This window comes from Nipponia nippon, unplaced genomic scaffold (assembly GCF_047370975.1).
Source record: "Nipponia nippon isolate SJK-2023a ecotype South Korea unplaced genomic scaffold, ASM4737097v1 scaffold_12, whole genome shotgun sequence".
In the NCBI taxonomy this organism is placed as follows: domain Eukaryota; kingdom Metazoa; phylum Chordata; class Aves; order Pelecaniformes; family Threskiornithidae; genus Nipponia; species Nipponia nippon.
In genome coordinates this window covers 192,573-220,569 of record NW_028262313.1, presented here as the reverse complement: position 1 = coordinate 220,569, position 27,997 = coordinate 192,573, and the positions used below count along the sequence as shown (strand labels likewise).

Sequence of the window (27,997 nt, the reverse complement as noted above, 5' to 3'; positions counted from 1 at the left end):
GGTCCTGGCCTGATCCCTGTGCTGCTGTCTTCTGTCCCCAGGCCACTAATGGTCCCTGCAAGGGGGGACCTGGGCACGGTGCAGCCAGGGTGCTGGGGGCAGGCTGCGTCTCGCCACCCGCTCGCAGAGGGCACTGCTGAGCCGGCCGAGGGCTGCCAGCCCGGGGAGCTTGCAGCCAGATGAGACACCGTCAACAAGGAAGGAAGAAAGAAAAAAAAGCCCTGACCCAGGAAAAAGGGCACGAACCACCAAAGCCAAATCACGTGCCGTGCCGTGGGACGTCTCCTGCAGCCTCCCAGCGCAGTGGCACAGAGGACACAGGCCCCTGGCTGGAGGGAGCCTGGGAGCTGGGTGGACCCTGATGACGCTTCCAGCGAACACCCTCGGAGCCTAATGGGGGTTGCTGAGCTGAAGTCAGTTGTGTTTAACAGAGCGTGGTGGGCACGCACGGCACCACTGTGTTTGCTCCAGCGGGTTCCTGTTACGGCGATGGCCAGATGAGCAACTGCGTAGCCCAAGGTAGGGGAGGCCGCTGATGCTTCAGGGTGGCGTGGCAATGGGGGATGCGGGCAGAGGAGGAGATGCGTGGAGGAGAGGGGGTTTAATCTCTGTGGGCCCAGCTGATGGGGTAGCTTCTAAATCATATTTTTACAGAAACCGCAACATGGGGAGGGTGCTGGGTTTTTCCCTCTGGGCAAGGCAGACCAGGACCGGGTGTGCTGGGGTCAGCAGGGCCTGGCAGGGACCATCCTGCAGCCGCCCTCGCTGCTGCAAAAGTGCTGACGCCCAGCGTGCTGCCTCCTCCTGTGGCAGGAGCAGCCCTGTCCCTGCCTGCAGAGGCAGCCGGGTCCTGGGGTCTCCCCAGGGAGCTGACTTGCCGCTCTGCACCTCTGCGAGTCCCGGGAGCAGTCCTGGGGGCCCCTTCTCCCTCTGGGGAGAAACAGTGCCGTCGCTGGGGGCCGGCTGCGAAGCCAGGACGGCACATGCTAATGTCAGGGCAGGGGGAAACCATAAACCCACCGCCTGCGCTTCAGCTCTGGCATTTTAGAGGTCTCGCCTTGGGGCTAGGAGCCCTTGCCCACAGTTTGCAGCTGCCCATCCCCGCTTGTTGGCTGCTCCGCCTTGTTTCCAACTCTGAATGCTTGCAAGGGACGGAAAACATGGCGAAAGCATTGTGTACACACCTGCCAAGACAATCACGCTCATAACACTAATGCAGAGTCGGTATAAAACGGGAGGAGCAAGAGGCAACGGGTGGGAGTAAGCCAGCTCTACGGATGTCCAGTCCAGCCAAGGGGATGCTCCCCCCCATCTGCCTCTGGAGGTGGCCCCTGGCTCCCCACCTTCGCTGGGGGACATGTCCCCATGACGAGGAGGTCGGCACTGGTGGACTCAAAGCCCTTGCACATCTCTCCCCGGAGAGCGAGGTTACCTTCATAGTTGGCAAGAGCAGGGAAAAAAATTCCCCCGGGAGCTGAGTGCTGGGGCAGGGCCAAGGTAAGGAGCTACCGGCCGCGTTTCAGAGGGAGGGAGGAGGAAGCGGGGCAGTAACATGCCGCAGCGCTGCCCCAGCGTCCCCCCGGGGCTGTGCAGGGCTGCGACACAGGTGCCCGGTGGGACCGGCCTCTGCTGTGGCTCACACGGACCGAGGTCTCTACTCAGGACCCGGCAACCCAAGGGGGTGCCTTATGGTGCCCGGTTTCACCTGGCCCTGTGCTAGCGCGCATGGCACCCTCCCCATCCCACGGAGGCTGCGGGAGGGCTGGGAGTGTTGCGGCAGCTGTATCACCGGTTGTGCCGGTGTGAGTCACACCCGGAGCAAGGCTGAGTCACTGCCAGAGCGGTGTGAGCATCGGGCCGGGAGCTTTCTCAGACGCACATCTCGGTGACACCGGCGGCGTGACTTCTTGCTGCCTTTAGGGAGGGACCAAACGCCAGGGGAACCAGTGAGAGGTGGGTGCAGCAGAAGGTCCCTGCAGCACATGCACGGTGCCAAGGCAGAGCGTGGCAGCTGCCCGCTGTCCCCACGGGCCTGGTTGCCACCGCAGCCCTGAGGGCACCTGCCCTGGTGCTGCTTCACACCACCCTGGGGGGCGGCAGGGGGTTCCCCGCCACTCTGCATCAGGCACCTCCGTGCCACAGTTGGGTACGCAACCTCTGTGTGCAAGGCGTGCCTGCAGTGGGTGTTGCTGGCCACGGCTTCACGAAAAAATATTTTTTCGAATGCCAGGTTCCGGCTGCCTGTCGTGCTTGCGGGTGGCAGAACAGCACGCCCGTCCTCTCACCATGGCACCCAACGCGGCAGCGTAGAGCTGGGGGCAGATGGACGGGGCGCCGCAGGATGAGCCCTGCCCTGAGCCTACTTCTGTCCCTGGCCAGCTGCACCCTGCTCCGGGGTAAGTCCAGCTCCGGAGCTGCCGCGGTGGGCTGGGAGGTGGCCCTGGCTGCAGTGGGCGGGGGAGAAGCACGGGGACAACTCTCAGACCTACAGGAGGTACCTGCAGGGAGGAGGGGACTGAGTGGTCTTCAAGACGTGATGGGAAAGAAAATCCCAGGGTCACCAGCGACCACGTCAGGGTGTCGGTGCATTTCGCGAGACCGCAGATAGGATGCTCCAGGATGTGCAAGAGATCCATGGGATGCAGATGCTGAGCACCGCATGGGCAGCCAGCGCTTGCCTGAGCCTTGCAGAGCGTCGGTGTTTGCCTGTGCGGGACTGAAGCTGGGGGTTGTAGGGTGGGGGGAGGCCCCACGATGCCTGTGCAAAGCGGGGAGACCCATGCAGCATGACCAAGCGGTGAGCCGCCAAGGAGCCGCAGAGCAGAGCGATGCTGCCTGACACCCCTCTGCTTCCCCCCCTCCCCAGGCACGCTGTTGCCTCCACGGGACGTGAGGCTGGAGGCACAAAATTTCCACGTCCACCTGCGGTGGGAACCAGACCCTGGCTCGCCCAGCAGTGCCACATACGAGGTGGAGTGGAGGAATCGGTAGGTGGGGTGGCGAGGAGGAGGAGGTGGCTCGTCCCCCTGCCCGCTGGCAGAGGGCTGTCGGGGACCCCCAGTAGCCAGAGGATTATTATCTGGCAGTAAATATCACAGAATAACAGAATAGCAGAGCTGAAGGGGAACTCTGGAGACCAGCTCGTCCAACCCCAGCTCAGGCAGGGTCAGCTCAGGACTGTGTCCTGTTGGGTTTTGACCACCTTCAAGGACGGAGCCTCCACGACCTGCCTGGGCAACCTGTTCCCTTTCCTCGTCACCCTCCCTTTAAAAAAATAAATAGGGGTTGCGTTTGGGTTTTGTTTTTTTTTTTCCCCTTATGCTGAAACTTAATTTCCTGTATTTCAACCTGTGCCTGCTGCCTCTTGTCCTTTCTCCATCTTCTTTACTCCATCATGTTGATAAGACCCCCACGCTAAGCCACCTTCTTTTGAGGCCAAGCAGTCCCCACTCGCTCAGCCTCCCTCATACCACAGATGCCTCAAGCCCTTGGTCATCTTTTTGGCCCTTCAGTGAGCTCTCTCTGGCGTGGAGATGTTTTTTCTTGTAGCAGAGAGCACAGCTCGGGGCGCAGCATCCCAGGTGCCATCCCACCAGTGCCGATGAGAGGGGACTCGACTTGCTGGCAAGGCTCTTCCTAATGCAGCCTAGGATGCTGTTGGCCAATATCTGTGCTCTCCCACGTTTTCCACTCAGACAGGATGGCGATGGCTAGGCAGCCTTCCTTTTTGGCTAGGAAGGTGCCGAAAAGGAGGAATCCCTGCATTTTCTCCACGGGCAGAACCTCTCACTGGACCAAGGCAGATGTCTGCTGGGGGAACAGCACCGGCTCGTCCTGGGTGTGTGAGCTGTATTTTGATGAGATCCACGATATCTACTGGGCAAGGGTGAGAGCGGTGGCCAGAGATGAGCTGTCGGAGTGGGCCTATTCCAGCGAGCTGCAGCCGTACAGAGACAGTAAGGACCAGGGAGCTCCTTCAGCTGGGCTCCTGCTCTTCCCGGGGGACTGATGGGGAGAGGGGTCCTTGGAGAGGTCTGGTGGGATATGGTGGGAAATCATATGAAGATGCTGGTGGGAAAAGTGCCAAGAGCCCCGACCAGAGGAAAGGGATGGGAGCAGAGCTGCTGGAGAAGGGCTGGGTGAAGAGCAAGGGAACAGAGGAGGAGACACAGCGAGGTGAGGGCCACGGATGGGAGGCCCCAGGCCACTGAGGCACTGTGAGAATTTGGGTCTCTGGAGAACGCAGGGAGAAGGAGTAGGAAAGAGGATACCCCTCCAGGCTTGCCTTTTAAAAGCATCCCATTCGTCCCTGCCACGGGTCTGGGAGATGCTGGGTGAGGGCATTTTTGTTCCAGCAAAGTAAAGCTGGCGCAGGCTGGTGAAAGCAGGAGTAGTCCCTCCAGCGCTGCCTTTGCCCCGGCTGCCGTGTTTGCAAGGTGCGGGCACGTGCCTCTTCTCTGTCACAGACTGGCTGTCCTGTCCAAAAAGCCTAGCTGTCTTTTGGAGGAAGGAAGAACTTCAGGACCTTCCCCTAATCCACCTCGCAGGGGGGTGTCGCAATGAACTGAATGTGCGAGCGGCTAAAGTGGGATAGACATCGGCTGTTCGGGTTCCCTTTCTCATTCCCTCTGCATCCAACTGGCATGGAAATAGATGCGCTTAGCTAAAAGAGCAATTGCTGCACTCCGCAGCGAGTCTCGACCATTGTCTGATGGCTCAGAGATGAAGTGCTCAGCGGCAGGGAGCCGGAGGTGCTAACAGGTCTCGCCTGGCCTGTGCTGGTGTGACCGGAGGAAGCAGAAGCAGCGCTGGCTGTCACAAAGATCTGGTGGCTGCCGTTTCTAGAGCTGGTTTCACAGCACAAAGTGCCATCAGGCTAGACCTGAGGAAGTTTCTGTGTGCTGGGAGTGGGATGTCCAACGGAAAAACATCATTTCTAAAGAAATGAGATGCCTGCTTTCTGTTTTGAAGTGCTTAATTTTCCTCCTCCATTTTTTTTCCCTCCCTACAGCAATTGTGGGCCCCCCCAAGTTGTCCTGGCTGCTCCAGGGTCACAACCTCAGCGTAAATATCATCATGCCGCTCACTCCCTACCGAAGCAAAACCGGCTCTTTTGAGCCAGTTGACCAAGTGCTGCTGAAGCTGTGGTACCGGCTGAATCTGTACGAAGGGGACGTGCTCATCCAGCAAGTACGTGGCAGGGTGGGCAAGGCTCGGAGGGCACAGGACTTGCAAAAGCTTTCCTGGTGCAGCAAAGGTGCCCGTGTCCAGTTGCACTGGTGTGATAGTGCTTGTGCCCGTAGAGTTGCCCCAGCCCTGCCCACATCCAGCAGTGCAAACGGGCGTGAGATGCCTTGCGCTCCCAATTCGGGGCTCGTAACCTGGGTGTGGCAGGAGATCCCTTTCCTCTTCTAGACTGCATGAATAAGAAAAACCTGTAACAATTTCTGTTTAGATGAAAGCATGCCGTAGGTGTTTAACGAGATGCTCTAGGACCTGAACGCCTCCTGGGGTGAAGAAACAAGTGCTGGAGGTGCTGGGGAGCAGGGAGGGAGGGTCTGTGCTCCACACCGTGGGGCCAGTGGGGAGATGCTGCACTGGGGAGTGGAGCAGTGCACAGACCCCACCTCTAGCCATCTTGGCCACGTGCCCCCTCTGCTTCCAGGTGCCCTGCAAACGGAGCGGGGAGGAAGCGCCATGCACCTTCAGGCACCTGAAGCCCAGCACGCAGTACTGTGTCCGGACGGTGGCTGCGAGCGTGGCTGGGGAGCAGAGCCGGGAGGCCGAGGAGTGCATGGTGACGCCGGCAGACCCCGCAGGTGGGAGCTCTCTCGCCGGCTCAGACACTGCCATTGCATCTCAAGTCCTGCTTGCGGCACAGACGTGTGGAGGTTTGGGTCATTCACCCCCCAGCCGTTCTGGTCAGGGTTGGTGGCCCAGTAATGCCCTGTGGGGACCTTTCTTGGGGAGATGCTCTCTTGCCATCCGCCTTGGGCTTGCCCTGCATCTCCTCCTTGAACATCTCAGTCTGCCGTGGGGGCTCTGGGGAAGCGCTGGCATAGGGCAGGGTGGGGGGGATGCCGGCTGGGGTCCTTCCACCCCTCAGCCTGTTGTGACCTCCTGGCAGGCTTTCCCTGGGTCCTCATTGCTGCGCTGAGTGGTGTCTTCCTGCTGCTGAGTGTGGCCGGGTTCTGCTTCATCCACCTGCACGTCTGGCCCAGTCCCTCGGAGATGCACCTCCCGAAAACGCTTGTGAGTGAACGACCCCCCTCCAGCCTCTGCCCTGCGTGTGCCACGGCTGAGCCGAGGGCCCCTGTGTTTGCAGGGGGCTCAGCACCTCCTTCCCTCCACCTCTTGCACCACCAAACCCGTCTCAGCGTCCAGGTGCCTCCCCCACTATCAAACCCACCGTACTCCCAGGCCTTGCTGCATGGGAGAAGATACTGGTGGGATGCATCAGTCAGCCATGGGTCACACTGGAGGGTCACACAGCCTGTAAGCACAGCCCTCGGTGTTAGGAGCCTCCTGCTTTAGGCGGTTGACTTTTGCTTGGCTGCATGTCCATCTACAACAGCTTGAAGGGGAGAAAGAGGGGAAGAGAAGCAAACAGTGGGGCTGCTATCCTGGGGCAGTCTGGCCTGGGTGAGAGGCAGCCCCTCACTGTTCTGCCCTTGGGATAAATGCAGCCCTGAGGCTCGGAGAGGCTCCCAGGGCTGCAGAGCCCTGTTCAGCAGATCCAAAACATGTTCTGCGTTGGCAGGAATGAGCCCTGTGGAAAGCCAGGACAGCCTTTATCCCTGAGTCCCAGCTCCCTCCTGCATCCCAGTTTCCCAGTGCTGGGGGTGACAGCAGCCCTTTGAGCACTCTGGGGAAAAAACCAACTTCCTAAGCTAAAGAAGTCCCCTGTGCCAGTGTGGAGAGGAGGTGGCAGGCTGCTCCGCTTGCCCTGGCCCAGCTTAGTGCCAGCGCCCTTTGCTTTCCTCTTCTTGTCTTCTGCTCAGGGATTGCTTCCGTCTCTGAGCAGATGAGAGCTCTTCCATCAGCCTCTGACAGCTGGGGCATAGCTTGAAAAGCAGCAGCATGATAGCTGCTGTGACCATCCCCCAGCACCAGAGCCCCCGTGCCGTAGTGAGCAGAGCCCTGCCTGCGTTTCTCCTGGGCGTGAGCATGGCAGGCAGGCCGTACGGGACCATTCCCTTCCCCGGGGTGTGCGGTTCATCACCCCCAGGCTGGCAGAGGGTTCAGCAAGCTGAGGCTGACTGCTTCACTGCTTGTTTCTCAGCAGGCTCTCCTGAACAGGGAGCTGACTGTGACCATCAGGGTGCCCACCCCTGAGCTCAAGGAGGACTCGCTCACCCTGCTCCTGCCGACCGTACTCCCCTCCCGCGGGCTGCCTGCAGCTGAGCAGACACCACCTGCAGTCCAGCTGCTCCTCGGAGAAAGCCTTTCCCAGGACGTGAGTGGCTACTGTGCCAACGGGTTTGGGCCAGACTGCCATGAGGGAAGGGACCCATCCTGCACCCACAGCCAGCTGGGGCATGCCTTGGGCTCTGGGGTCTCATTGCGGCTGGAGGAGGATGGGGAGGCGTGTGATGGGGATGATGTCCCGGAGCAGCCAGTGCCAGTGGGACTGACCAGAGACAGCTACGCAGGTGACGGGGACTATCGGACATCTGAGACGTGGCTCTCCCTGCCGCTCCAGCTTTATTCTAAATGCCAGTGCCCAGCCCTGGGAGCAGGCAGCTGCCTTCCTCTGCCCACACCGAGCAGGAGCTTCAGCCAGGAGGACCTGCAAGAGAGCCTTGGCATGGCAGGGCACTGGGTACCGCTCAGCTCCGTGAAGCTGCTGGCCAGCAAGGAGGAGGATGGAGGCCAGCTTGTCTGTGCTCTCCAGCCCCTGCATGCCCGTGGGACTGAGCCGCAGCCAGATGACAGCACCATGCAGCAGGGTGACTTGGAGCAGGCAGCACTGGGCGTCCCCCTCCCCAGCCCCTGCCAGCTACCCCAGTTGCCCCCTGACATCCTGCGGGCAGCTGCCTTCTCTGGGTACGAGCTGCGTCCCCCAGCTGATGGTGAGCTGTAGCAGGCAGGCAGGGGCACGCCCGGAGCTCCCGGGACCCAGATCACAGCGTCAAGCAGAGCTCGAGGTGCTGCCTGGAGCTGCCCTGGTCACGACGGCTGCCTGCTCGGACCTGCCTGCGCCTTGCTGGGGATAGGACTGGGGCAGGCTCCTGTGCAGGCAGGCACAGGCACGCTCCAGGCACGGCTGCCGTGGATGGGTGAGATCAGTATCTTCAGAGCTTCCCTCTGTGGTTTTGGTGCTCTTGAGCCAAAGCATAAGGAACATACCAAGGTTGAAGCCCCAAAACTTTTATCTATTTATCCATCTATATGTGTCTATATGTGTGTGTACAGTATATATACTGATGCAGATTTGTGTATATACTCATATATATATATATATATATATAAGCCTCTTTAATGAAAGAGGAGATTTTTTTTTTTTTTACTTGTCTGGAAATACTGATTGTGCACTGGAGCTGTTATTTAAAAAACATTAATTTATTATGAAAAACTAGCTTCTGTGCTATTCTTTCTGTGTTACAGAACCAGCGCTGCCCTGCCTGAGCAGCATCTGGGAAAGGCGCTAGGAAAACTTGGGGTTTCCCTGGGAGAAAACTGCACCCACAGCTGGTCTGCGTGTTGCTGTTGTGTGGGGAAAGGCTGGTTCTTCAGCAACCGCTGGATAGTTTTATTATTCCTTCTACCAGCACCAGGGCAGTTTTCTTCTGCGGAGCCCTGCGGTTGTCTCTCCGGGATGTGTTTGTGAGGCTGTGCCTGCAGCCACGGAGGCAAGGGGAAACCCTCTCCCCCAGCGCCAGGCAGCGTTGTGCTTTGCAGCCGGCTGGGATTGGTGGATGCCAGCTCTGGGGGACAAATCCAGGCTCCTGGACTCGAGGGATTTAAGCCAGGTTTGGGAACAGGTGAGAAACTGGTGTCCAGCATCCAGGCATCTGGTGGAAGGGAGAGAGAGGACAGCGCTGCCAGCCTCGGGGAGCCTTTTGGGTAAAGCAGGGCCGCACGGGGCCACTTTCCAGCCCCGTGAGTCGTCCCTGACACCCCAGCGGTGCAGCTTCCCGAGGGTGACTCTGCCAGGCGGCCAGCCTTCCTCGTCCCCTGCCGCCATGGCTGGCTCAGCTGGAGACCTGCAGCAGCACCAGCTGCGGCTTTCTGGCAGCTGAGCGGGGCCGCAGGGCAGCCCCGTCTGAGCGCTCCCGAACCAGGGCAAAGAGGTGTCCTCTCCCCGGGCAGCGATGCTGCTGCGACAGCTTTGTCTCTGCTTCAAAGCAGGCAGCTGTGCTTTGTGCATCTTGTTAGCAAAATCTCCCTTAGTGATGATGTGAGGACATGTGGTGTATTAAATAGATGATTGAGCTGAATTTTTAAAAAAAGGAGAGCGATGGTCCCAAGAGCTGCTCGAAGGACCACGCGTGTTACCCACATGCTGTTTGCTGCCAACAAAGTTCCTCTTAGGCTCAGCTGAAACAAGAGTCTGATTTTCCTTAATTTGTTTCACTTTCTCTTTTTGATAGGATGAAAATTTAGGTATCTGCCGTCATCTTGACCTTTTTAACTTTCAGGTGTTTAGAAAGCAAACCAAAAGCCGAGACAGAAGAATTCTCCCATGCTAAAATCAGGCAGACTTCAGAGGAGCTGAGGTTTTGAGGCAAACACAGGGGCCGAAACATTGCAATCTGTAAATCCTCAAGCAAAATGTTCCATGCTGACCTTCCCTCCCACCACCCCAATTCTTATTTTTTTTTAACTTGAAGCTTTTGAGGCATTTGATCTGTAGTTGTGACTGCTCTGCCAAAGCTCATGGAGCCAAAACCACGTGTCTGCTTTTCCTCCTCTGTGGCCCCACGGCCATGCCATCCTTCTAGGGGGTGAACAGGAACCTCGTGGTGACTGATCTCCTTGACAAGTGCCCGAGCTGTGTGTCCTGCTTCTGTTTTAAGACCTCTGGGAGTGGAGACCCTGTAATTTCCCCACAAACGGTCAATTTTCTCCACTAACGGTTTCTCCAAGGACACGTCGCACTTTTCCATGTTGTGGTTTCCTGTCCTGTTCCCCAAGGAACAGCTTATTCCCTTTCTCCCCACAGCTCTCTACATCTTCCTTCAGTCTCTCTTTTAGCCTAACTTCTTGATCCTGTTGGTCTGGTCTCATAAACTGTGTTTGTTATGCCCTGTATTGGAGTGCTGAGCTCTTTCAGAGCTGGACCACTGCGTTTCCTTTGGCCCCATGTGTCTCAGCAACGTGAGCATTTGCAGCTGGCCAGTATCACAGCTGCAGCCTGGGATGAGCCCTAAAAACCACTTTACATCTGCACCAGGGAGCACGCATCTGCGCATCGTTCACCCGGAGGTGGGTAACGCGAAGCTGCCTCCTCACGGGTGGTGTGAGCTGAGGTTTGGAGCAGTGCGGTGCTGCAGCTGTGCAGAAAGGCAGGCGTGTTCTCACTGCCAGGACGCTGGCTGCAGGCAGCGAGCTCAGTAAAAGCGGTGCCGTGTCCCCATGCAGCAGGTCAAGGTTGGAAGGGAGCCTTGGGAGCAATCGCCTCTTGCTTAGAATAGGGTCAGCAACCTGAGGCCAGATGAGGTTGATCAGGTCTTCTCCAGTCTGGCCTTGAAAACTTCTGAAGGTGGAGACTGCACAACTCTGAGCATCCTGCAGCAGTCCTGGACTGCCCTTGGTGATGGGAGCGTTTGGCCAGCAAGACAAGGAGGCTGGGGCCATTGTTCAGGCATGAACAGAGATGACATGCCAAGGGCTTGCTCTCTTCCCATCATTCGTTGTGGTGTCTGGTCACCATCCCCTTTGTGCTTCATAGTCTCCGGTGTGTCTCAATGTCACAGTCAAAACCCTAGGCATGGGGAGCCCTGTTTGACTGGCCGCCTCGCCCCCAGCAGGGCCAGTGGGGCCTCCAGCCCCACCACCGCTCCTGGAGGTCATTGCATGGTGGCAGGGCATTTGCAAGGAGCCATTCAACAGGAGCATCGATCGAAGCTGCCCTGTTGTTTGTGCCATTAGACTCTGGGAAAGAGCCGAATCCTGAGCTTGAGGTCCTCCAGGCCAAGCAAAGAGCGTGCATCGTGCCAGTCCAGCCTGTGCTGCACCAGCCGAGACCTGGGCTGTTTGCTGGGAGATGCTGGCCCAGCACGGTGGGACTAAACTGGCTCCCACAGCCGCCTTGTTGTTGGATGCTGGGCTCGTGCTGAGGCACAGCCGGTGCTTTTATAACAGCCTGTCTTTAAAGATCAAAAGAAAAACAGCTCTTTTCTGAGTTTTTGGCAGGGCGGCTGTGCTGGGATCCCCGCGGGTGATTCAGGCGAGTTACTCACCGGCAGCGGGGATTCACCCCGGCCCAGGAGGCGGTTGAAGCAGCTGAGATGTCCCCATTCTGTGTGAAACAGAGATGTTCATGCAGAGCGGAAAAAGGCAAAAGGCTCGTGACATTTCAAGATGGCATTTTAGCAGCTGAAGTTTCCAAGTTGATGTGAGAGGGGGTTTTTTGCTTCACCTCAGAGGTGCAAGTGGTGTGTGGGGCTCTGCAGAGGCACAGCAAGAAGGTGCGATGCTGTCTGCGGGGGTGAGGTCCCAGCATGCCCCAACAGAGACCTGCCACCACCGTGCACAGCTCAGGGTCTGGGTGGAGTGTGTCTGGATCACGCCCTGCTCCGGTCCAGCCGTTACGCATTGAGCAGGATGGGGTTGTGCTGGAGGATGGAGCTGGATCCAGGGGCAGGCCCCCAGCCCCAGCCCAGCCCACGCAGCAGGGTGCCCGGTCGGGTCCCTCCATCACTGCTGCAGTGCTCAGGGATGTGCACGCACCTGCCTCCCACTCTGTGCTCGCGGGCATGCCGCGCTCCCTCCGCAGCCTGCAGATGGACGAGCCAGTGATGGGTCCTCAGACGTCCAGCCCAGCAGCACCCATCATCTCGGGGGTCGGCTGCGGTTTCTCATGCTGGCCTCAGGCCCACAGCCACAACGCTGTGCCTGGAGGTATTTGGTGCGGAGGTTTGTGAAAGCTCTGGCTCACCATGATCGATAGGCTCATTCCTGGCTGCTCTCCATGCTGCTGGCAGTGTTTTCAGCTTCTGCCGGTACCAGATCAAAGCAATGAGAGGAATGCAGCTGAAAACAGCTCTTTATTAGAAACAGCAGTTTTAGGACTATGCAAGAGGGTATTTCTTATTACTAATTCTCGGAGAGCTGAGCTGCCAGCCTATAAAAGTATTGGAGAGTGGAAAATTGCTATGCGGGGGCTAATGGGACTTTTGCAGCTGCCACATAGGAAACATAGCACCTAACAAACATGAGGGAGACGGCAGCTCCTGAAATGACAGGGAAAAGTTAAGCTCTAATATTTTGCAGGCTGCCAGAACGAAGGAAGATCCCCATTTGCCTTTGAAAGCCATGGGAGGCAGAGATACAGAGAGCTGCAGCCCACCCCCTGGATCCGCCGTGGCCCTGTGCCCACCCTGCTCTGCCCGCTCCCCATCCTGCCAGCACTCTGGGACAGCCCAGAGCCACCCCAAATCCTTGCAGACAGCCCAAGCACTGTCCAGCATGTGCCTGCGTATCTGGCAAGGGACCTGGGACTGCGGGGCCCCAGGCATGCTGAGTTGAGGCCCTGTTACCCAGCCACCCCTGTGCAAGCTGCCTTTGCGATGGCTCTGTAGCTCCAGGTGGGTCCCCGGAGTGGCACGGAGCAGCAGCGTCAGAGCTGTCCTGACCCCATCCTTCAGCCCAAAAGGTCTTTGCGGTTTGACAGGTCTGAGCTGCAACGTGACCCAGGGCACCGGCTCCTGCTGCATCTCTCCCCGCAGTGCTGGGCCAGCGGGTCGGGAGATGGGTGGTCTTAGCTGCTTGGCTTGGCTGGGAAGCCCACCAGGATGCGGGTGGGGACTATGGAAGCCCAAAAAGCTGAGACTAAGCATAATGTGTTTGGAGCATGTGCATGGAGAGGGCTGCAGGGCTAACAGGCTATAGAGATGTGAACTTGTTGATTCAGACCTGTGTGATTTCTCCCCAGGCAGGAGCTTCCCTGTAGCTCAGCAGGGACCCAAGCGCTGAGCACCGACGGGTGATGGGGATGCCCAGGTCACCCCAGGGCCAAGCCCTGCGGCTCGGAGGCTGCGGAGTGAAACTGTTCCCACTTCATGTGCTAGTCTGGGAGTGCCCTCATCTGGGGACGCGTGGCAAGTGTCTGCATTCGGGAGGTGCCATGGGCACCCTGCTGAAGCCGCGCTGACAGAGCCATGTGTCACCCAGCTCTGTCACCAGGTCCCCTTGCTCCACAGGATGAACTCCCCTGTGTTGGATGGAGGAGCCTGACAGCTCGCCCCTGCTCTTCCCAGCAGCGGGCTCAGGCAGGGTCTGTGAGATATGGCCAGTCCTTGTGCTCCCCATCCTCCTGATGCACGTGTCAGGGGATTTCTGGTCTGTGGACAAGGAATGGACGAGGTGGCTCAGCTCAGTGCCTTCCCACTCCCCTTGCCCTGCTCTGGGCACGCTGATCTGTGTGTAGCTCTCTGCTCGTGAAGACCGCTCGTGCTCCCGGTGACACACGGCATGGGCAGAGCTGCCCTCTGAGCTGGGTGCGCATCATCTCATGTGATGCACAGGTGAGTTTGGAGGGGGTTTCCATGCTTTCTCCCTGTGGCGACCCTCTCCAGGCTGTGCTTCCTATCTGTGTCCTGACAGCAGAAGTGATGAGCCTGCCTCCAGGATTTTTCATTATGTGGCATGAAACCTGGCATCCAGGGGATGGGAGCAACTGGAAAACAGGCTATATATGGATTTTTGTTAGGAGAAAGGTCCCAGCTGAGCGGTGTGCCTGGTCGAGATGGATGAACACTTCACCTCATCTGTCTCCCAGTCTGATCTGTGCCAGACAGACAGGGATTTTCAGACAGAAGTAATGTTCTCTTGTTAATGCACCTTCAACCACTTTATGAAGAATGAGAGCCTGTACCTGGGTGTGCAGACAATGTTGTCTCCCTGTTTTGTGGTCAGCAGGGTCATGGTCAGCCTCTTGGTTAAGAAACAGATGCTCGGGTTCCCAAGTATTCTGTCCAGTCTCCCTTAGGAAAGGCTCCATGATGTCCCACCCCACAAGAGGAGAGGACAGAAGAGACTGAGAAACATAGATCTCCCACCAAGATTTCAAAGGGACTTTCCTCATGGCACCTCTGAAGCAGGTACTGCTCAACCTGGCTGAGCCCCTGCCTTGGCAGGGGTAGGAAGGGGCACCGAAGGAACCTTTCTGTCTCCTCTCCCCCACAAATAACACCCAAGGTTCATTTGCAGCTCCTGAGAGCTTAAAAAGTCTTCTCATGTCTGTCAGACTCTTCGTCACTGCTCTCAGGATGCATGACACAAGGGTGCGGGCTGCTGTCACAGCAAAGATGGCCCGGCTGGGGTCACCAAAGGGACCAGTTTTAGCTGGGTTTTTCTGAATTAAGCCTTCCAGGCAAAGAGATTTAATTAGAAGCAATTCCAGTTGGCTGACATTACGGTAATTTGAAAGTGAAGTTTGTGAATAAGACGGGGACTCAAATGGGAACTAGAGAAACCTGGACACAGGAGAGCTGGGCCAGGCCCCTGCTGACACAGTGAACGGTTGGGGTCTGCCTCTGTACCTGCAGCTTTTGAGAAGAGTGTGCACCACCCCTGTACTGTTCTCTCAGGAAAGCCGTTTTTCATGACCCTGTCTCCTGGATGTGGCTTTGGGACACTGGCTGCAAGGCCTCCATCGCTGGCTACCTTTTTTCCCAGAGAGAAAAATGTGTATTTAACTCTTAGCCAAAACTATCCAGACACCAGCGCTGACTCTGAACTGCACCACGTTCATATTGCTGTGAAGCCCAGCCTGAGTCCCTTCAGTCTGCAGTGACTTACTGGCCTGGATGTCCACAGCCGAGTGGGGCTGGGACTTCTCGGTCGCCTGGAGCTCACAGGTGCATCCCCCAGAAGGGGGAATTGTGCTGCCAGCTGCTGGGATAAGGAGAGAGGCTCCTCGGAACACCAGCAAGGTCGAATACTGTTCCAGCAAGGAAGCTGCTGCTGCTGCCGTCTGCAGAGGATGAGCCTTGTCACTCGCTGAGTCCTGTCATTAGGGACCGGGGCGCCCAGCGAGAATCAGCTTGGGATGCTGAGGGCTTTGCCACTGCCCTCGTGTTGCCATGAGATGTGAAAGGAGCGGAAGACGTGGTGACCCTTGGGGAGGAAGATCGTGAAAAAAGGAAGCATGGATCCACATGTTTTGTCCAAATGTTGGCCCCATATTCTCTTCTGATCCTCCTCCAGGCCCCACCAGAGGCATGGTTAACCTGTCCAGGCTTCCGTAGCGCTTCCTCCCCCAGCACGGCAGAGCCATGGTAAAAAGCAACGCTTCTGAAAACCCAGCCAAGCATTTATCAAGCATCCTCATTCGAGAGTGGCAGAGATCGAACTGAGGGGAGAGCAGGGCCAGTCATCTCCTGCCATCAGGATGGATGGCCAACCCAGCAGAAAAGATAACCCACCTGATGAGAGCATATTGATCGCAGAGAGCTGGAGGACATAAAAGAGAACGGCCTCACACTCTCTCACTCACAGGCTCCTAGGAAATTGGTCAAGGCTTGGAGAAGGAGAGAAGATGCCTTCCCAGAGGATGGTCGTCACCTTGGCCCTACTGCTGGGGGCTTGCTGCATCAGCACTTATCCTGTCTACCCTGAAGGTGACAGTGCCCAAGGTAAGGACAACTGACTTGGGTGTTTGTGCCTGAAAGCCAGGTGGGGTTTGTCCCTGTGCACCACTTTATGGCTGGCACTGAATGCTGGCTGAAACCCTGTGGCTCGTATCAGGTGTTTCACGGGGGCTTGGTGGCTGCAGAAATGCACAGCAGTGCAGCTTCCCCCTCTTTCTCTTTGGGCAGAAAGAGCTTTTGGCCTGGGGAGGGTTTTCCCCAGTATTGTTAGGAGTAGTGTATGTCCAGCAGGGTTAAACCCATTCCTAGTGTGACCAGGTTGGACAAGAGAAGACCATCCTGTACCAGAGGGACTGCTTTGGCTGTTGTGATCTGCAGACAGCAGAGTTTGGTTGACGTGTCCGGGTACTCTGGGATGACAGACAATGTTGCCCTGGAAATCAGACAGCCTGGGGCATACAAAAAAAAATCCCTCTAGACTGGATATTCTTCTGACACCCTACGTGGAGATGAGGGAATTGCAGCTCACGTGCGGAGCGAGCGGTGCACGCTGGGTTGCCTGGTATGGTCTGGGATGGGGTGAGCTCTGCTTATGGTCACAGGGCTGGTATGAGCCTCCCCGACAGCCGCGATACCCAGCACCACGATGCTGGCCGACTGCACCATGTGTGGGGGCTTTGCTGCAGCGTGGTGCCCTGCAGCGCATCACTGCATGCGGGCCAGTGCCCCAGGGGACCGCAGGCGGTAGAGCCAGCATCTGCTGGGCTTGGGGCTGACGACACCCGTTTGCATCCAGCCTGCGGTCTTGGTCCATATGTGCTAGTACTGACCGGCAGGGTAAGCACCAGTTTAGACACTCTGGGCTTCCTGGTGCTGGAGAAAAAGTCACTTGGGCAGAGCTTGAGCTCTGAAGGAGAGCATGACCCCAGCCCCATGATCCGCTTGCACAGCCCCTGCAAGCGGACCCAGCACAGCACGCTGCCTGGTGCTTCTGGGAAATGAGCAGGCACAGGAGCTCCTCTTCTAGCTTGGGTGACTCATGGGGACTTCCAGAGCTTTAGTAGCTTGACCACGTGTCTGAGGCAAAGGAAATACAAGGCCAAGTGCTTGGGATTGTTCAGCTCCCAGAGCTTGGTGGGAGCTTCCTGGGGGCTGTGCACAGGCAGGCACTGGAGGAGGGATGGGTCGAAGGGTGAGATGCTGGAAAGCCCCTGACACACCAGCTGGTTTCCAGTTAAATACAGTCAGACAGCAAGGGACTTGTTGCCTTAGTCGTAGCCACATGCGTAACATTTGTTTTTGTGGTGACCTCAGACTATCCCTTTCCTCAGCAACGCAGACAGGCCATGGGACAGACCCACCCAGGCAAGATTTTTGCTTGCACTTACCAGAGGGTAAGGTATATATAGGGGGGTTTTTTTGTTGTTTTTTTTTTCTTTTCAGGAAATAAAAGCACTCTCCAGAAGGATGTCCCCGACCGCTTGGTGAGTGGGGGATGCCTCTCTGGCCAAGAGGAGGGTGGCCCAGGGAGACACCGCTGGGCAGGGGACGCCCATGGGCCAGCTCCACACGAGGTCCCAGCAAACCCCATCCCTGTTACCCAGTAAACGGGGACGGAGGCAGTCCTGCTCAGGTGCCGACACTGCTCCCCTCCCTGGTCCGGCAGTGAGGAGAAGGGGTTTGGGGGCTGGTTTTGCCAGATGGGCACCACACACGCATGATGGGGCTGCTGTGCCATGGCAGGTGGAAGACCTTGATGCAGTCCTCTGGGATGGTGGCAGTGGGTGAGCTCCAGAGCCAGGGGTTCACCCAGACAGACCAGGCCCCTCAGCAACCCAGCAAAAGAGGTGAGTGCCCAGCTCCCAACGGGTCCTGGGACGTGACCCATCACTGACCTGCAAAGAGGCCATGGCAAGCAGGGGCTGGGCTTGGCGTGGAGGATGCTCATGACGTGGGGCGAAGGGTGCCCGTGGTTTGGGGTAGAGGGTGCCCATGGTGTGGACTAAGGCATTCAGCTCCCAGGTTGTGATCCTAGAACTGACTTCAAGGCTGAACGAGAGCCTGGGAGATGAGATGGACATCTCCCTTCCTTTAAACTTTTTGGCTGTAGCCAAGCACTGCTACAGCCCCTCACATGGGCATCTTTTCCTTTTTCTCCCAGCTTGCTTCTGGAAGTACTGTGTCACCAAATGAGGGGTACAGGAGGAGCTCTGCCGGTCACCTGCCTGCCAGCCCGCTCCCTGCCACCGCTATCCCAGTGCCTTCCAGCGGGCCCACCCATGCATGACCCCACACCTCGCTGTGGGCTGGCTTGCACAGAGCTTTGAAAGGTCTCTGGTCCCTTGTGGGGAAAAGGGGAGAGGGCCTGCAGCAGAGGAGGGGTGTCACGGGGTAGGGGGAGAGTTCCATGAGGATCCGGGGTGCAGGACAGTGTTTCTCCCATACCAGTGGACCTCCAGGACCCATGTCAAGGCAGAGCTGCTGCTATGGTCTGGCAAGGACATGCTGGCTGCCAGCAGGAGCTGAATAAACCCCTCACACCGGAGCAGCATCCTGTGGTTACTCCATCCCAACACTGCAGGGTCCCACATCCTCCCACCGCCACGTGCATGGCGCAGGCAGATCGCAGTGCATGTGCCCTGGGGAGGGGACATCTCTCCTGCAGGCAGGGCAGGAGCTGCCATGTGCATCCCAGTGATCCGGGGCAACAGAGACTGGGGGCTACAGCTTCACTTATGCTAAATCTCAAAAGGGTTTCCACCACGGTGCTCCACCCCCTGCAGCACCCTCCATGCCTGGTGGCCTTGGCCCGTGCACTGACAGTACACAAGCAAGGCATATTAAAATATAGTTTATTGCTGTTCTTAGTTTAAAAAACCCAAACAAACCAAACCCATTGATAACAAAACCTGTCCCCAAACCCAGTGCTATCAGAAGCAGGCATGCGAGGACACACCATTAGTGCAAAGAGGGAAGTGGCAGTGAGGGCTGGAGGGGGGGGTCTGCCGTCGCCGTGTCCCCAAAGGACCCACCACACTCACTGTACAGTATTTTTTTGCCAACAGGGCTGGCTGGGGAGGGCTAGCTGAATTCATAGGCACTGGCAGGAGCCCTTGGGGGAGCTGGAGGCATCAAATGGGGGAGGATGGGATGTCATGGCTGTGCAGAGCAGCTTTGACTCCTCTTGCATCAGCGACACTGGATGGGAAGGCACACCGCTGAGCCAGGGAGCACCAAACCTGCCCACATATCTCCCACAGACACAGCACTTTGCAAAGCAGCTTTTTCCTGCTCTCTTAGGCTGTCCGGTACTGGGGTGTGGAAACCAGATGGATGCCCTACCCCATGCCTCCATCTCCCAGTCAGGCACCTGAATTGTTGGTGGGGACCGGGGAGGGGGTGGTGGAGCTGGAGCTGGAGCTCACAGGAGCGGGACCTTGCAGCCAGCAGCACTCGGCCCTGGGTGCTGGCACACATGGGAGGGATGCCCTGATCCTCAGCCCTCCATCGTCAGCCCTTCACAAGTCCCCACACTCCTCTTTCCCTTCCACAGCAGGTCCTGACACTTTCGCGCCAGGCATCATCCCCAGCATCTTCCTACCCCATGTCCTAATGGGGAGGTAGATGCACATTGCAACTCTCTAAAAGTGAGAACAATTTGCCACTGCAATAAACTACCTGGGGCAGAGCCTTTCACTGTCTTCAGATGGAGCCTGGATGCCTTGGTGGAAGAGAGGGCTTGCCCAAACGCAGGCTGCAGGGTGCTGTGCGGAAGGGCGGCCGGGCAAATTCAAAGAGCTTCAGCCCAGGTAACATGCGGGGATCCCGGGACACCTCTTCCCGAGTGTACAGGATGGCTGGGGCCACGTGGGGCTGGCAGAGCAGCTCCAGCAGCAGATGGGGAGGCAGGGCTCGCCCAGCCATTTAGGGGGGGTCTCATCTCTTCCACTAAGTGCTGCTGCAGAAGGCTAGCGCTCAGCTTTTGCCATGACATGTGGTCACAGGCCATGAGACCCGTTTTCGGGGAGTAGGGATGCAGTTGCTACTGCAGCCACACAGGGATCGGTCCATACACACGGTCAGCACTGATGGCGCACTGGGGCTGCAGCCAGCCGGCAGAGGAGGAGGAGGGAGCGGCGGGGGGCTCTGAAGCAAGGTGCTATTTCTGAAAGGCAGAGGGTAGCGATGCCGTAAACCCCCTCCAGTCCCTCCCTCGGCCGGGGTTTGGTTGTGTCAGGACTGTGGAGGTGGAGGGTTCGGCCAGAGGCAGTGCTGCCGGCACACCCCGCAGTGGGGTTAGGTCATCTTCCTGACGACGCTGGCGTAGGTGTGCTCTATCTCCTCGTCCGCGGGACACGTGTGGCTGAACTCATCGCAGGCATAGGCGTTGTTGAGGTAGCGCCAGATGCCCGTCATGTCTGCTGGGATCTCAAAGTCGCGGTACTTTTTGGCTGCGATCTAGAGCGGAGAGGAGGAGGAGGCTGAGACTTCCCAGACCTGGGGAAAATCCGCTCTCTGGTTTTGAGGGGGTGACAAATGCGGAACTCCCAGCCCCCTGTTTGCATCACCCCACCCTGTCACCCCCTCTTGGAGCGGGCGCCCCCACCTTGGCCCTGGGAGCCGGAGCCATTACCTTGATGATATGCAGTTTGGGCAGGAGGTTGCAATCAGCCAGCGTCAGGTGGTCTCCATCCAGGAATTTCCTCTTGGAGACGGTGATGTCTTCCACGCTGTCCTGGTCAATCTCCTCGGGGAGAGGAGTGTTTAGGTAGACATCCAACCGATGAAACTCCCTCAGCAGGGCCTTCTCGAAATCTGGGTGGGCAGGGAAACAAGTGCAGTTAGTCTGGTGCCCTGGGCTCCCAGCGCAGCCCAGGGCTGTGCCAGGGCGGCTGAGCCTCTCCCAGGCTTTGCATACAGGGACAAAGCCCTCAGGGCCACGCCGGTGGTGCACAGCACTGGACCCTGGCCAGAGTCTCTGCTCCCAGGGGATCCCAGCAGCATCACCCCATGCTCCCCTCCAGCACCTGCTCTCCCCAGCGCCTGCACACGGGGCCGTTAGCCCGGTGGAGCACAGGACTGCCGCTTGCCAAGGAGGCTTTGGTGGGGAAGACAGCAGGAACCCTAACCTGGTGGTAGGATTTGCCTGCAGACAAAAGCATTTCTCCCCCCTGCGCATGGCAGATCACAGCCCCGCAGCCCCCAGACGCATTTCTTACTGATATTTGCTTCCTTGCGCGGGTTCTTGATGTACGCCGAGAACTTGGCAAAGATGTCACTCCCCACGTCGAAGGACTCCTTGTACTTGGGGCTCAGGCGTGGATACCTTTAAAGAGACACTCGGGTCAGTGCAGGCAAGGATGCAGGCAGAGATACAGCTGCATGGTCCTCAGCTGTGTTATCTCCTGGGCCATGGTGCCCAGGGCTGGTACTGGAGGATGCAGGTTGTGGGAGATGTTCAGCTGGTTGTGGGAGAATGGTGGTGCTTTAAATTACTGCAGCTGCCACCCTGGGAGCTCCATTATCTTGGGTGTTTGCTAGGGGAAAATCACAGGGCAGAAACTGCACGGTTTGGGGACTCTGGTGGCAGCAGAGCCCTGGAGCAGAGCTCTGCCTGCAGGCAGCTCTGGCCCAGCCCAGAGGATGCATGTTGGCACGGGAGGTGTCTGGGGGAGCCAGAAGCTCCCATGACTTCCTCAGTAACAGTCTCTTGTTTGCTGATGCGTCCCAGGGTGCACTGCAAGGGCAGACACGTCCGAGGAGGCGGATGACGAATGCATTTGAAGCTTCCTCTTTTGCATGCAGCAGGAGGGTTTGCAGCCACGCAGGACACGGCGCAGGCTGGCTCGGCGGGCTGCGGGCAGTGCCCTGCATGAGCTCAGGGGGACCGAGCCCCTCCCGGCAGCCCTTTCGGCCAGCTGCGCTGCTGCATTCAAGCAAAGGCATTTGCTTTCGCTCAGCTGAGCGCACCAGATACGAGCGGACAAAGGGGGTCTCACATTCCCCCTCTGCCTCGACACCAACTGCCACAGCCAGGTGCAAAACCACCAGCTCCCGGGGGTCCCTGCAACCTCCCACCGCTCTCCCTCTCCCCCCAGCTCTGCCTGCGCCAAGGGACCGGTGCATTTCCTCCCATTGTTTTCCATCCTAGCCCATCCCAGTCCCCCCGCAGCCCAACCCGCCGCCTTCCCCGGGGGAACGCAGCCCCTCAGCATCGCAACCCCTGGCCCTGCAGAGCACGGCTCAGGGTGCTGGGTGGGGAGCCAGCCCCCTCCCCGAGCTGCTCTCAGGCACCATCTAGAACCCTGCCTCGGTTTCCCAATTTGCCGAGCACTACGCAATGCTGCGGCGTGCCTGCCAGGCCCCGAAAGGGGGAAGGAGCGAGCTTGCAATTACGTGGGTGGGCCCAGGGTCTGCTCCAGGAACTCCTCGATCTTAATGAAGTCTGTTTTCAGCTCCCTGTTGAAGAGCAAGAAGGGTGGGTTGGTGCCCGGCGCTAAATCTTTCAACTCTTCAGGTTTCCTGGAGTGGAGAAAATAAGTGGGCTCAGAGCCTGCAGTCTGTCTGCACCTGCCAGCCTCCACGGGGCAAACGGACAAGGCTGCGGTGGGTGTGTGGGAGGGGGCGCGGGACAGGGAGCATCCCCGCTTGCATGCTCTGCTGGGTTTGGGGGGCTGAGAAGCACCCTCCAGCCTCTCGGTGCCTCAGACTCATGCCCGCATCCCGCAAGACAGGGGGTCCCTGTGCCGTGCACGTGTTGGCATGCAGCTGCAGCTCTGTGCTGGCCCACCCCCTGCACCCCACGGCATGACAGCCAGTGTGTGGGCAGGGACTGTCACCCCTGTCACTCTCGCGGTGGCACGCTGGCTGCGGTGCAGGCAGGAGGGAGGAAAGTGCTGATGGGGGGAGCTGAGCCTCGGGTGTCTCGCCTGGCTGCTGGGACGGGGCTGGGCCATGGTGCCATCTCACCTGGTCATGTCCACTGTGGTGACGTTGAACTTGACCCCTTTGAGCCACAGCACCATGAAGAGGCGCTGGCAGAAGGGGCAGTTTCCGATGTTTTCTCCATCCAGACCAGCCTGCCGAGAAAGCAGAGAAACGAGGATTTAACCCATCGTCTGGGCTCACCCAGCCCAGATGGGATGCCTGGAGATGGAGAGCCACTGGAGCCAGCCTCTGGAGGAAGGCACACGGAGGGCTGGGCCTGGCACCCTGGCATTGCATGCTGCAGGCAGCCCCTCCCGGCACCAGGGGCTTGGCTGTAGGATCCCCTCCCTAAGCCATGGTCCTGATGCCACTGGAAAGCATTGAAGAGCATCCTCAGGATGCCCGGGGTTAGCTCCTTCCCAGAAATGTGAGATAAAGCCAGGAGGAAGAGGACAAGGAGGCAGGGGAAGGAGGTGGAGAGTGCTTGCTGATGGATGGGGAGGAAGGGAGGGTCCGCTTGGCCGGGAGGCCAGGCCGGAGAGGGCGGTGAGAAGGGAAATGTGCTCATGTTTGCCAGGAAAAGAGCGGTTTGTTTTCGTGTGCTGTTAGCGTCTGCTTCCGGTCTTGTGTGCGTTTAACGAACCCAGGCATGACTTCCCCGGGCTGGTGATGGCCAAGAACTACCCGAGCAGCCTCCTCAGCCTCGGGGAGGAGAGGCTGGCGGTGGTGAGGCTGCGCAGAGGTGGATTCGCACTGGCATCCCACCCAGCATCGGTGGGGAACAGAGCTGCGTGTCAGCTCCTAAAGCTTCGACCACGTGCAGACAGTCCCTTTCAGCGCCTCTGCATGGACACAGCCGTGGTGTCTCAGCACTCGGGGGCTGCTCTGTGACCAGGATGGGGTCAAACAGCAGCGGGGACATGGGAAAACGAGGAGCCTGGGCAATCTGCCTGAGTCCCACCAGGGCTCCCTCATCAGGGTCTCACCCAGATGATGCCCATTCAGCAATCCCAAGGGAAAGCAACAGCAGGTGGAGTGAAGCCCATTTCCTTGCTGTGTAGCAACTGAAAATATCCTTTGCAAAAAGGACTGAAACTCCTTATGAGGACTTTGGTCAAGAGGAATGGGGCAGATTCCCCCCAGTGCGAGCAAACTGGCACAGATGCTGCTCAGAGAGGGAAGTTGCGCTGTGGTATGAGAGGTAAAATGGCTCACAGGAAACTCGACTTCTTTAAGAGAATTAACTGGTTCCTCAGCTGCACGCGAACCATGGTCCTCCGGCACATGTGGCAGTCCTGCCGCTGCAGGGAGGAGCAGCACAGCTCACGCCCGCTCCTTCACAGAGGGACGCTGCTCCCACGGAGCGGCTTGTGTCAGCCCATGAGCCCCAGTGGGATGGCTCGTGCCCTGCGGCTCCGCGCTAAGCCTTGATATCAGCTGGCGAGCTGAAGTCCAGAGGCTAAGCAGGAGGGTGATGAGATTTGGGAGGATCTGGTGGTGCAGAAGCCAAGTAGCAGCAATAACATACAGGGTGGGCAGCTGGAGGTGGCTCCAGAGCTCACACCTCACTGGGACCCCAAAGGCAGGATGGCTGCGGATGCTTCATTAGCAGATGCAGAGACCTGTGCCTGGCTCTCCTGGGCTGGAGGTAAATGCTACGAGTCACCTGTCTGTATCTACAGGTGCCCAGAAACCTGTGGACTCTGGAGTGCTCAGCTTCTCCAGGAGAGAGACGCCAGCCTCAAACTCGCCCGAAGGGAGACGGTAAACTGGTGAAAACAAAACCCTGACACTCTGAGTGGTCAGCTGGAGGTGATGGTCTGCTTTTCCACTCTGCCAACACTTTTTAGTCCTTCTAGAGGAATGCAAATTACTTTTAACCAGTATTTCCTATGCTCAGCTGTCATGAAATGATGCTCCTGAGAAAGGAAATGGGAACTGAGAAATGTATTGATTCTCTGGGATACACCCATAAGTGAAGCTGAATTCACACATGAGGCTTTTTGCTGGCTATTAATAAGAAATGCTCCTGGGTAGCTGCCGCTCAGGAGCGTCCCGTGTCAGCTTATAACAAATAAGGCTTCTTTGGTAACGGATAAAATTGTGTATATCGGATGTCCTGTGAGGGAGCTGGAGGGGAGAGTCAGAAAACAGCCACAGGGGCTACCTGTTGGCATGTGAGCAGGGTATCTCTGCTCCCCTTCCCCTCTCCATCGTCGCTGGCACCCACAAGCCAAAACTAATGCCGTCCTTTGGAGCACCTCCACCACCAACAGCTCAGAAGGTGCTTTTGTGGCTGCCTGGCACGAGGACCGATGCTTTCCTCCCTGCTCTCCTGAGATGGCCCTTGCTGGTGGCAGAGGAGAGGGCAGCCAGCCGGCTGCACTCCCCTTTGCTTTCCTCGCTCAGCACAAGGCTGGGAGCGAGGGGGCTTAATTGCAATTTATCTTGTTGGCCCCACGGGAGCCGTTGTGCCGAGGCGAGGCAGCGAGTGGCTCTGAGTCACACGAGGGGCAATGGTGGTGCTGGAGGGGACAGGGGGGTGGGTGGGACGTCCCGCACTGGGGCTGCTCGGGGCTCAGGCTGTGCTTGCCTGCTTCAGGCTTCTCTGTGCTTGTCTTGTAGCTCCAGCCTCTGAGCAGCTCGGGCTGGTTTTCCCCCTTGTCTTCTAAAAATAGAGAGGTGGGGAATTTTGGACCAGAGTGAAAGGAAAATCAGGATGGCCTCTGCAGGGGAAAAAAATTAAGCCAGAACCATCCTAGGATGCTCAGAGCCAAATCTTTATCTTGAGGAAGCGGAGGGCAGCTCCACCAGCACTTGGGCGCTGCCGGGAGGGCACCAGGCTCTGGCATGGTCCTGCTGGCACCCACGGGGCCATGGAGAGAACCCTCCTGGAGCTCGGGGAGCTCAGGGGAAAGGGGTTTGGGGAGACTCATAGCCCCACGCCCTTCCTCCCCAGCAAAAGCCCAGCAGTACGGCGGGGAAGTCATCGCTCTTCACTTCCTTCTCGGGAGAGAGCCTCTTTCCCTGCTCTCCCTAGGCTGCTGCCCGGGGACTGGAGCAGGGGGTGCGGAGCCTGCAGCCCCCCAGACTGACTTCCCTCACTCTTTTCCCCTCCGGATGATGGATAAACGCAGCATGGGCCAGCACAGCATCTCCAGGGAGGTGCAGGTTTTTAGCCCCAACTCTCTGAGGCCTCACAAGGCTGCACGAGGCATCAAAACCCCAAAGTTACTTAGCAGTTCCTGTGGTTTCCCCCTCGGTGAAACAGCATGAAACGCAGTGGGAGGAGAGAGCAGCTCCGCATGCTTGGGGCACTGCTAAGTGCTCAACACCCACCGGGACCTGCCCACGGTTCCTACAGCCACCCCGAAAGCCGGGAAGCAGCCTTGGGGGTGGCTAAATGCCTTACGGGGCTCAGGGGCAGAGCCTGCTCCCGGGCAGGGTCCCAGTGGGACGACGCTCTCACCGGGACCACGGCAGGGTGAGAAATAGTCAGCCCTTTGGGGACTGCCCACCCCAACCCAAAGGCAATGCAGGAGCTGCTTCGCACCCACCCTGTCCTCACCAAGTTAACTTCAGCGTGTGCCAAAGCGAAAGGTGGGCAGGAGCAGCGTGCCGATAGGCGCTTGTGGGAGCACCGGCGCCCCTGTGATTTACGGCTGTCGCGGGTTACACCAGCAGCTGTGTCTCGGGCAGACCCCAGCCCAGGAGAGGTGCGAGATGCTGATGGCACGGGAGGGTGCCTGTCTGCAGCCGGGAGCTGCTATGACTTTGGTAAAACTGGGGCCTGAATGGTAGGAGAAGGAGGCACAGCATCAATTTGTCTGTTAACAGACAAGGCAGAAGGGTTTTTTTGCGCTAAATTAAGGCATCGGGGAAGTCCTGACGACGCTGCTGCTTTGTTTTCGGTTTCCGTTCCCTCTGAAAACCCCCTTGAAGGTGCTGCCGCCATTGCAGTCACCTCATGTATCGTTTCCCTCTTCTCCCCAGCCATCCTGAGGAAAAAGTGGTGCTAAGAAGGGAATTCAAGACCCAAATTTCTTTCACCAAGAGAATACACTTGTCTGGATTCGGCTCGGCCGAGCTCAGTGCCTGGCAAGCACTGCCATGGCCACAGTTTTGGCAAGGAGATTGGAGAGATCCCTCCTGCAAAGGCTCAGATAATCCTTTCCAACACATATTTCCAGCTACGACACAGCACTGCCGGGTGCCTGCGCCACGGAAGCCAGTGCCTCCAGCCAGGCACCGCGGTCCTTTCGGGCACCGAGCTGCCCTAGGAGGAGCGGAGCGAAACCCGCGGGGCTGAGTGGCAGCAGGGAAACCGCCCTTAAAAACCTCGATGTGGTGGCACAGGGAGGCATTGCTTCCCCCGGCCGCTGTCACTTGACGGTGTGTCCCAGGGCACTGCTGGCACTGCTGCTCATACACCCAGTTACCAGTCGCCAGCTTTGGCTCCTCTCTTTCTACACCCCACATGTCCGTTGCAGATATTTTGAACTCGAGTGTTAAAATGTTCCAGGGGAAGTGCTTGGAAAATTGCTTAACGGGAAAAAAAAAAACATTTCCAGCGAATAATCCCCCCCAGGCTGCTCTGCGAAGCCGCCCCATCCCGCCCACACATGGGCACCCGCGCTGGCTGCCCAAGCCATCCACGCTCTGTTTCGCAACCCTGGCTTGCAGGAGAAGCTGAAGTGGCTGCTCTCAGCCCTCACGCTTGCTGTTCCCAGGCTGGGGATTGTCTTATCTGGGTTTTGAGAGGCCCATGTGTGCCCACTCCTTCGCTACACCAGCTGCCAGCAGCGCCGTTCCCCCGGAGTATGCGACCGCTGCGAGACCAGGGCATCTGCCAGGATGCTGGGCGTGACGCCCCACCGGTCCCCGCACCACCGTGTGCCTGGTCCCCTCCTCTGGGCACCCGCCTAGCCAGTCTTCATGGCGAGCGATCCCAAACTTGGTACCCATCTCCAGCCTCCTGAAACGCGAAGACACCCACGGATTTCCACCCTACGCCCAGCTGGAGCCTGGTGAGGATGAGCCTGCAGGGAACTGCCAAAGACCAACCGTCCCCCTCAAGACCCACCTTCACAAACAGCTCGATCTCAGGCTCCTTGGTGGCGTTGTGCTGCCGACTCTCCATCCCAGCAGCGTGGGGAGGGACTGCTGGCCGCTCACTGCTGTGGTGAGTTGGTTCGTCCTTTGCAGAGTGCCGACAGGGGAGGCTTTCGGAGGGCTGGCGGCTCGAGCACCTCGACTGCGCTCGCGCCCTGTGGAGGGCTGGGGCTTGCCCTTTCCTTCCTCTTGAAGCGGGG

General features: G+C 58.3%; 2 protein-coding genes and 1 long non-coding RNA gene across 20 annotated transcripts; 2 read left to right on the top strand and 1 right to left on the bottom strand.

The window, feature by feature from the left end:
* The first annotated feature begins 37 nt into the window (after window positions 1-37).
* LOC148056616 (interferon upsilon receptor 1-like) lies at window positions 38-8,701 on the top strand. Of its 14 annotated transcripts, none has more exons than XM_087748189.1 (9): window positions 38-519; window positions 1,220-1,953; window positions 2,231-2,396; window positions 2,867-2,987; window positions 3,781-3,838; window positions 5,012-5,190; window positions 5,666-5,891; window positions 6,128-6,252; window positions 7,283-8,534. In XM_087748189.1, exons 3-9 carry the CDS (start codon window positions 2,323-2,325, stop codon window positions 8,081-8,083), a joined length of 1,584 nt encoding a protein of 527 aa, XP_087604315.1. In that variant the 5' UTR covers window positions 38-519; window positions 1,220-1,953; window positions 2,231-2,322; the 3' UTR covers window positions 8,084-8,534. The 14 variants fall into 14 exon arrangements, 13 of the variants coding, with proteins under 13 accessions (XP_087604315.1, XP_087604310.1, XP_087604308.1 ...); XM_087748184.1 differs by having other exon boundaries at window positions 3,736-3,838; XM_087748182.1 differs by having other exon boundaries at window positions 3,736-3,956.
* A 74-nt stretch (window positions 8,702-8,775) lies between these two features.
* Window positions 8,776-18,476, top strand: LOC148056615 (uncharacterized). 4 transcript variants are annotated; one of them, XR_015702475.1, is made up of 4 exons: window positions 8,776-10,428; window positions 12,439-15,803; window positions 17,202-17,605; window positions 17,920-18,476. It is a non-coding gene; the product is annotated as an uncharacterized LOC148056615 (long non-coding RNA). The 4 variants fall into 4 exon arrangements; XR_015702474.1 differs by having other exon boundaries at window positions 8,776-12,752; window positions 13,100-15,803; XR_015702476.1 differs by having other exon boundaries at window positions 8,776-13,691; window positions 14,086-15,803.
* A 117-nt stretch (window positions 18,477-18,593) lies between these two features.
* LOC104012621 (CLIC family member 2) lies at window positions 18,594-27,981 on the bottom strand. Of its 2 annotated transcripts, none has more exons than XM_087748200.1 (6): window positions 27,769-27,981; window positions 22,728-22,837; window positions 22,155-22,217; window positions 20,978-21,084; window positions 20,392-20,573; window positions 18,594-20,216 (listed from the first exon to the last, which is right to left on the bottom strand). In XM_087748200.1, the coding sequence occupies exons 1-6, from the start codon at window positions 27,823-27,825 to the stop codon at window positions 20,055-20,057; spliced, it is 681 nt and encodes a 226-aa protein (XP_087604326.1). In that variant the 5' UTR covers window positions 27,826-27,981; the 3' UTR covers window positions 18,594-20,054. The 2 variants fall into 2 exon arrangements, with proteins under 2 accessions (XP_087604326.1, XP_009463278.1); XM_009465003.2 differs by having other exon boundaries at window positions 22,155-22,280; window positions 27,769-27,980.
* Between the last annotated feature and the right edge of the window lie 16 nt (window positions 27,982-27,997).

What these genes read in the sequence shown, in the direction of transcription:
- LOC148056616 (XM_087748183.1), top strand. Translation starts at nt 2,342, where the DNA reads ATGAGCCCTGCCCTGAGCCTACTTCTGTCCCTGGCCAGCTGCACCCTG. An exon ending in GGGACGTGCTCATCCAGCAA is followed by an intron (nt 5,191 to 5,665) that starts GTACGTGGCAGG and finishes CTCTGCTTCCAG; the next exon opens with GTGCCCTGCAAACGGAGCGG. An exon ending in TGCGGCACAGACGTGTGGAG is followed by an intron (nt 5,892 to 6,127) that starts GTTTGGGTCATT and finishes ACCTCCTGGCAG; the next exon opens with GCTTTCCCTGGGTCCTCATT.
- LOC104012621 (XM_009465003.2), bottom strand. Translation starts at nt 27,825, where the DNA reads ATGGAGAGTCGGCAGCACAACGCCACCAAGGAGCCTGAGATCGAGCTG. An exon ending in ACCACAGTGGACATGACCAG is followed by an intron (nt 22,281 to 22,727) that starts GTGAGATGGCAC and finishes TCTCCACTCCAG; the next exon opens with GAAACCTGAAGAGTTGAAAG. An exon ending in CAGACCCTGGGCCCACCCAC is followed by an intron (nt 21,085 to 22,154) that starts GTAATTGCAAGC and finishes GTCTCTTTAAAG; the next exon opens with GTATCCACGCCTGAGCCCCA.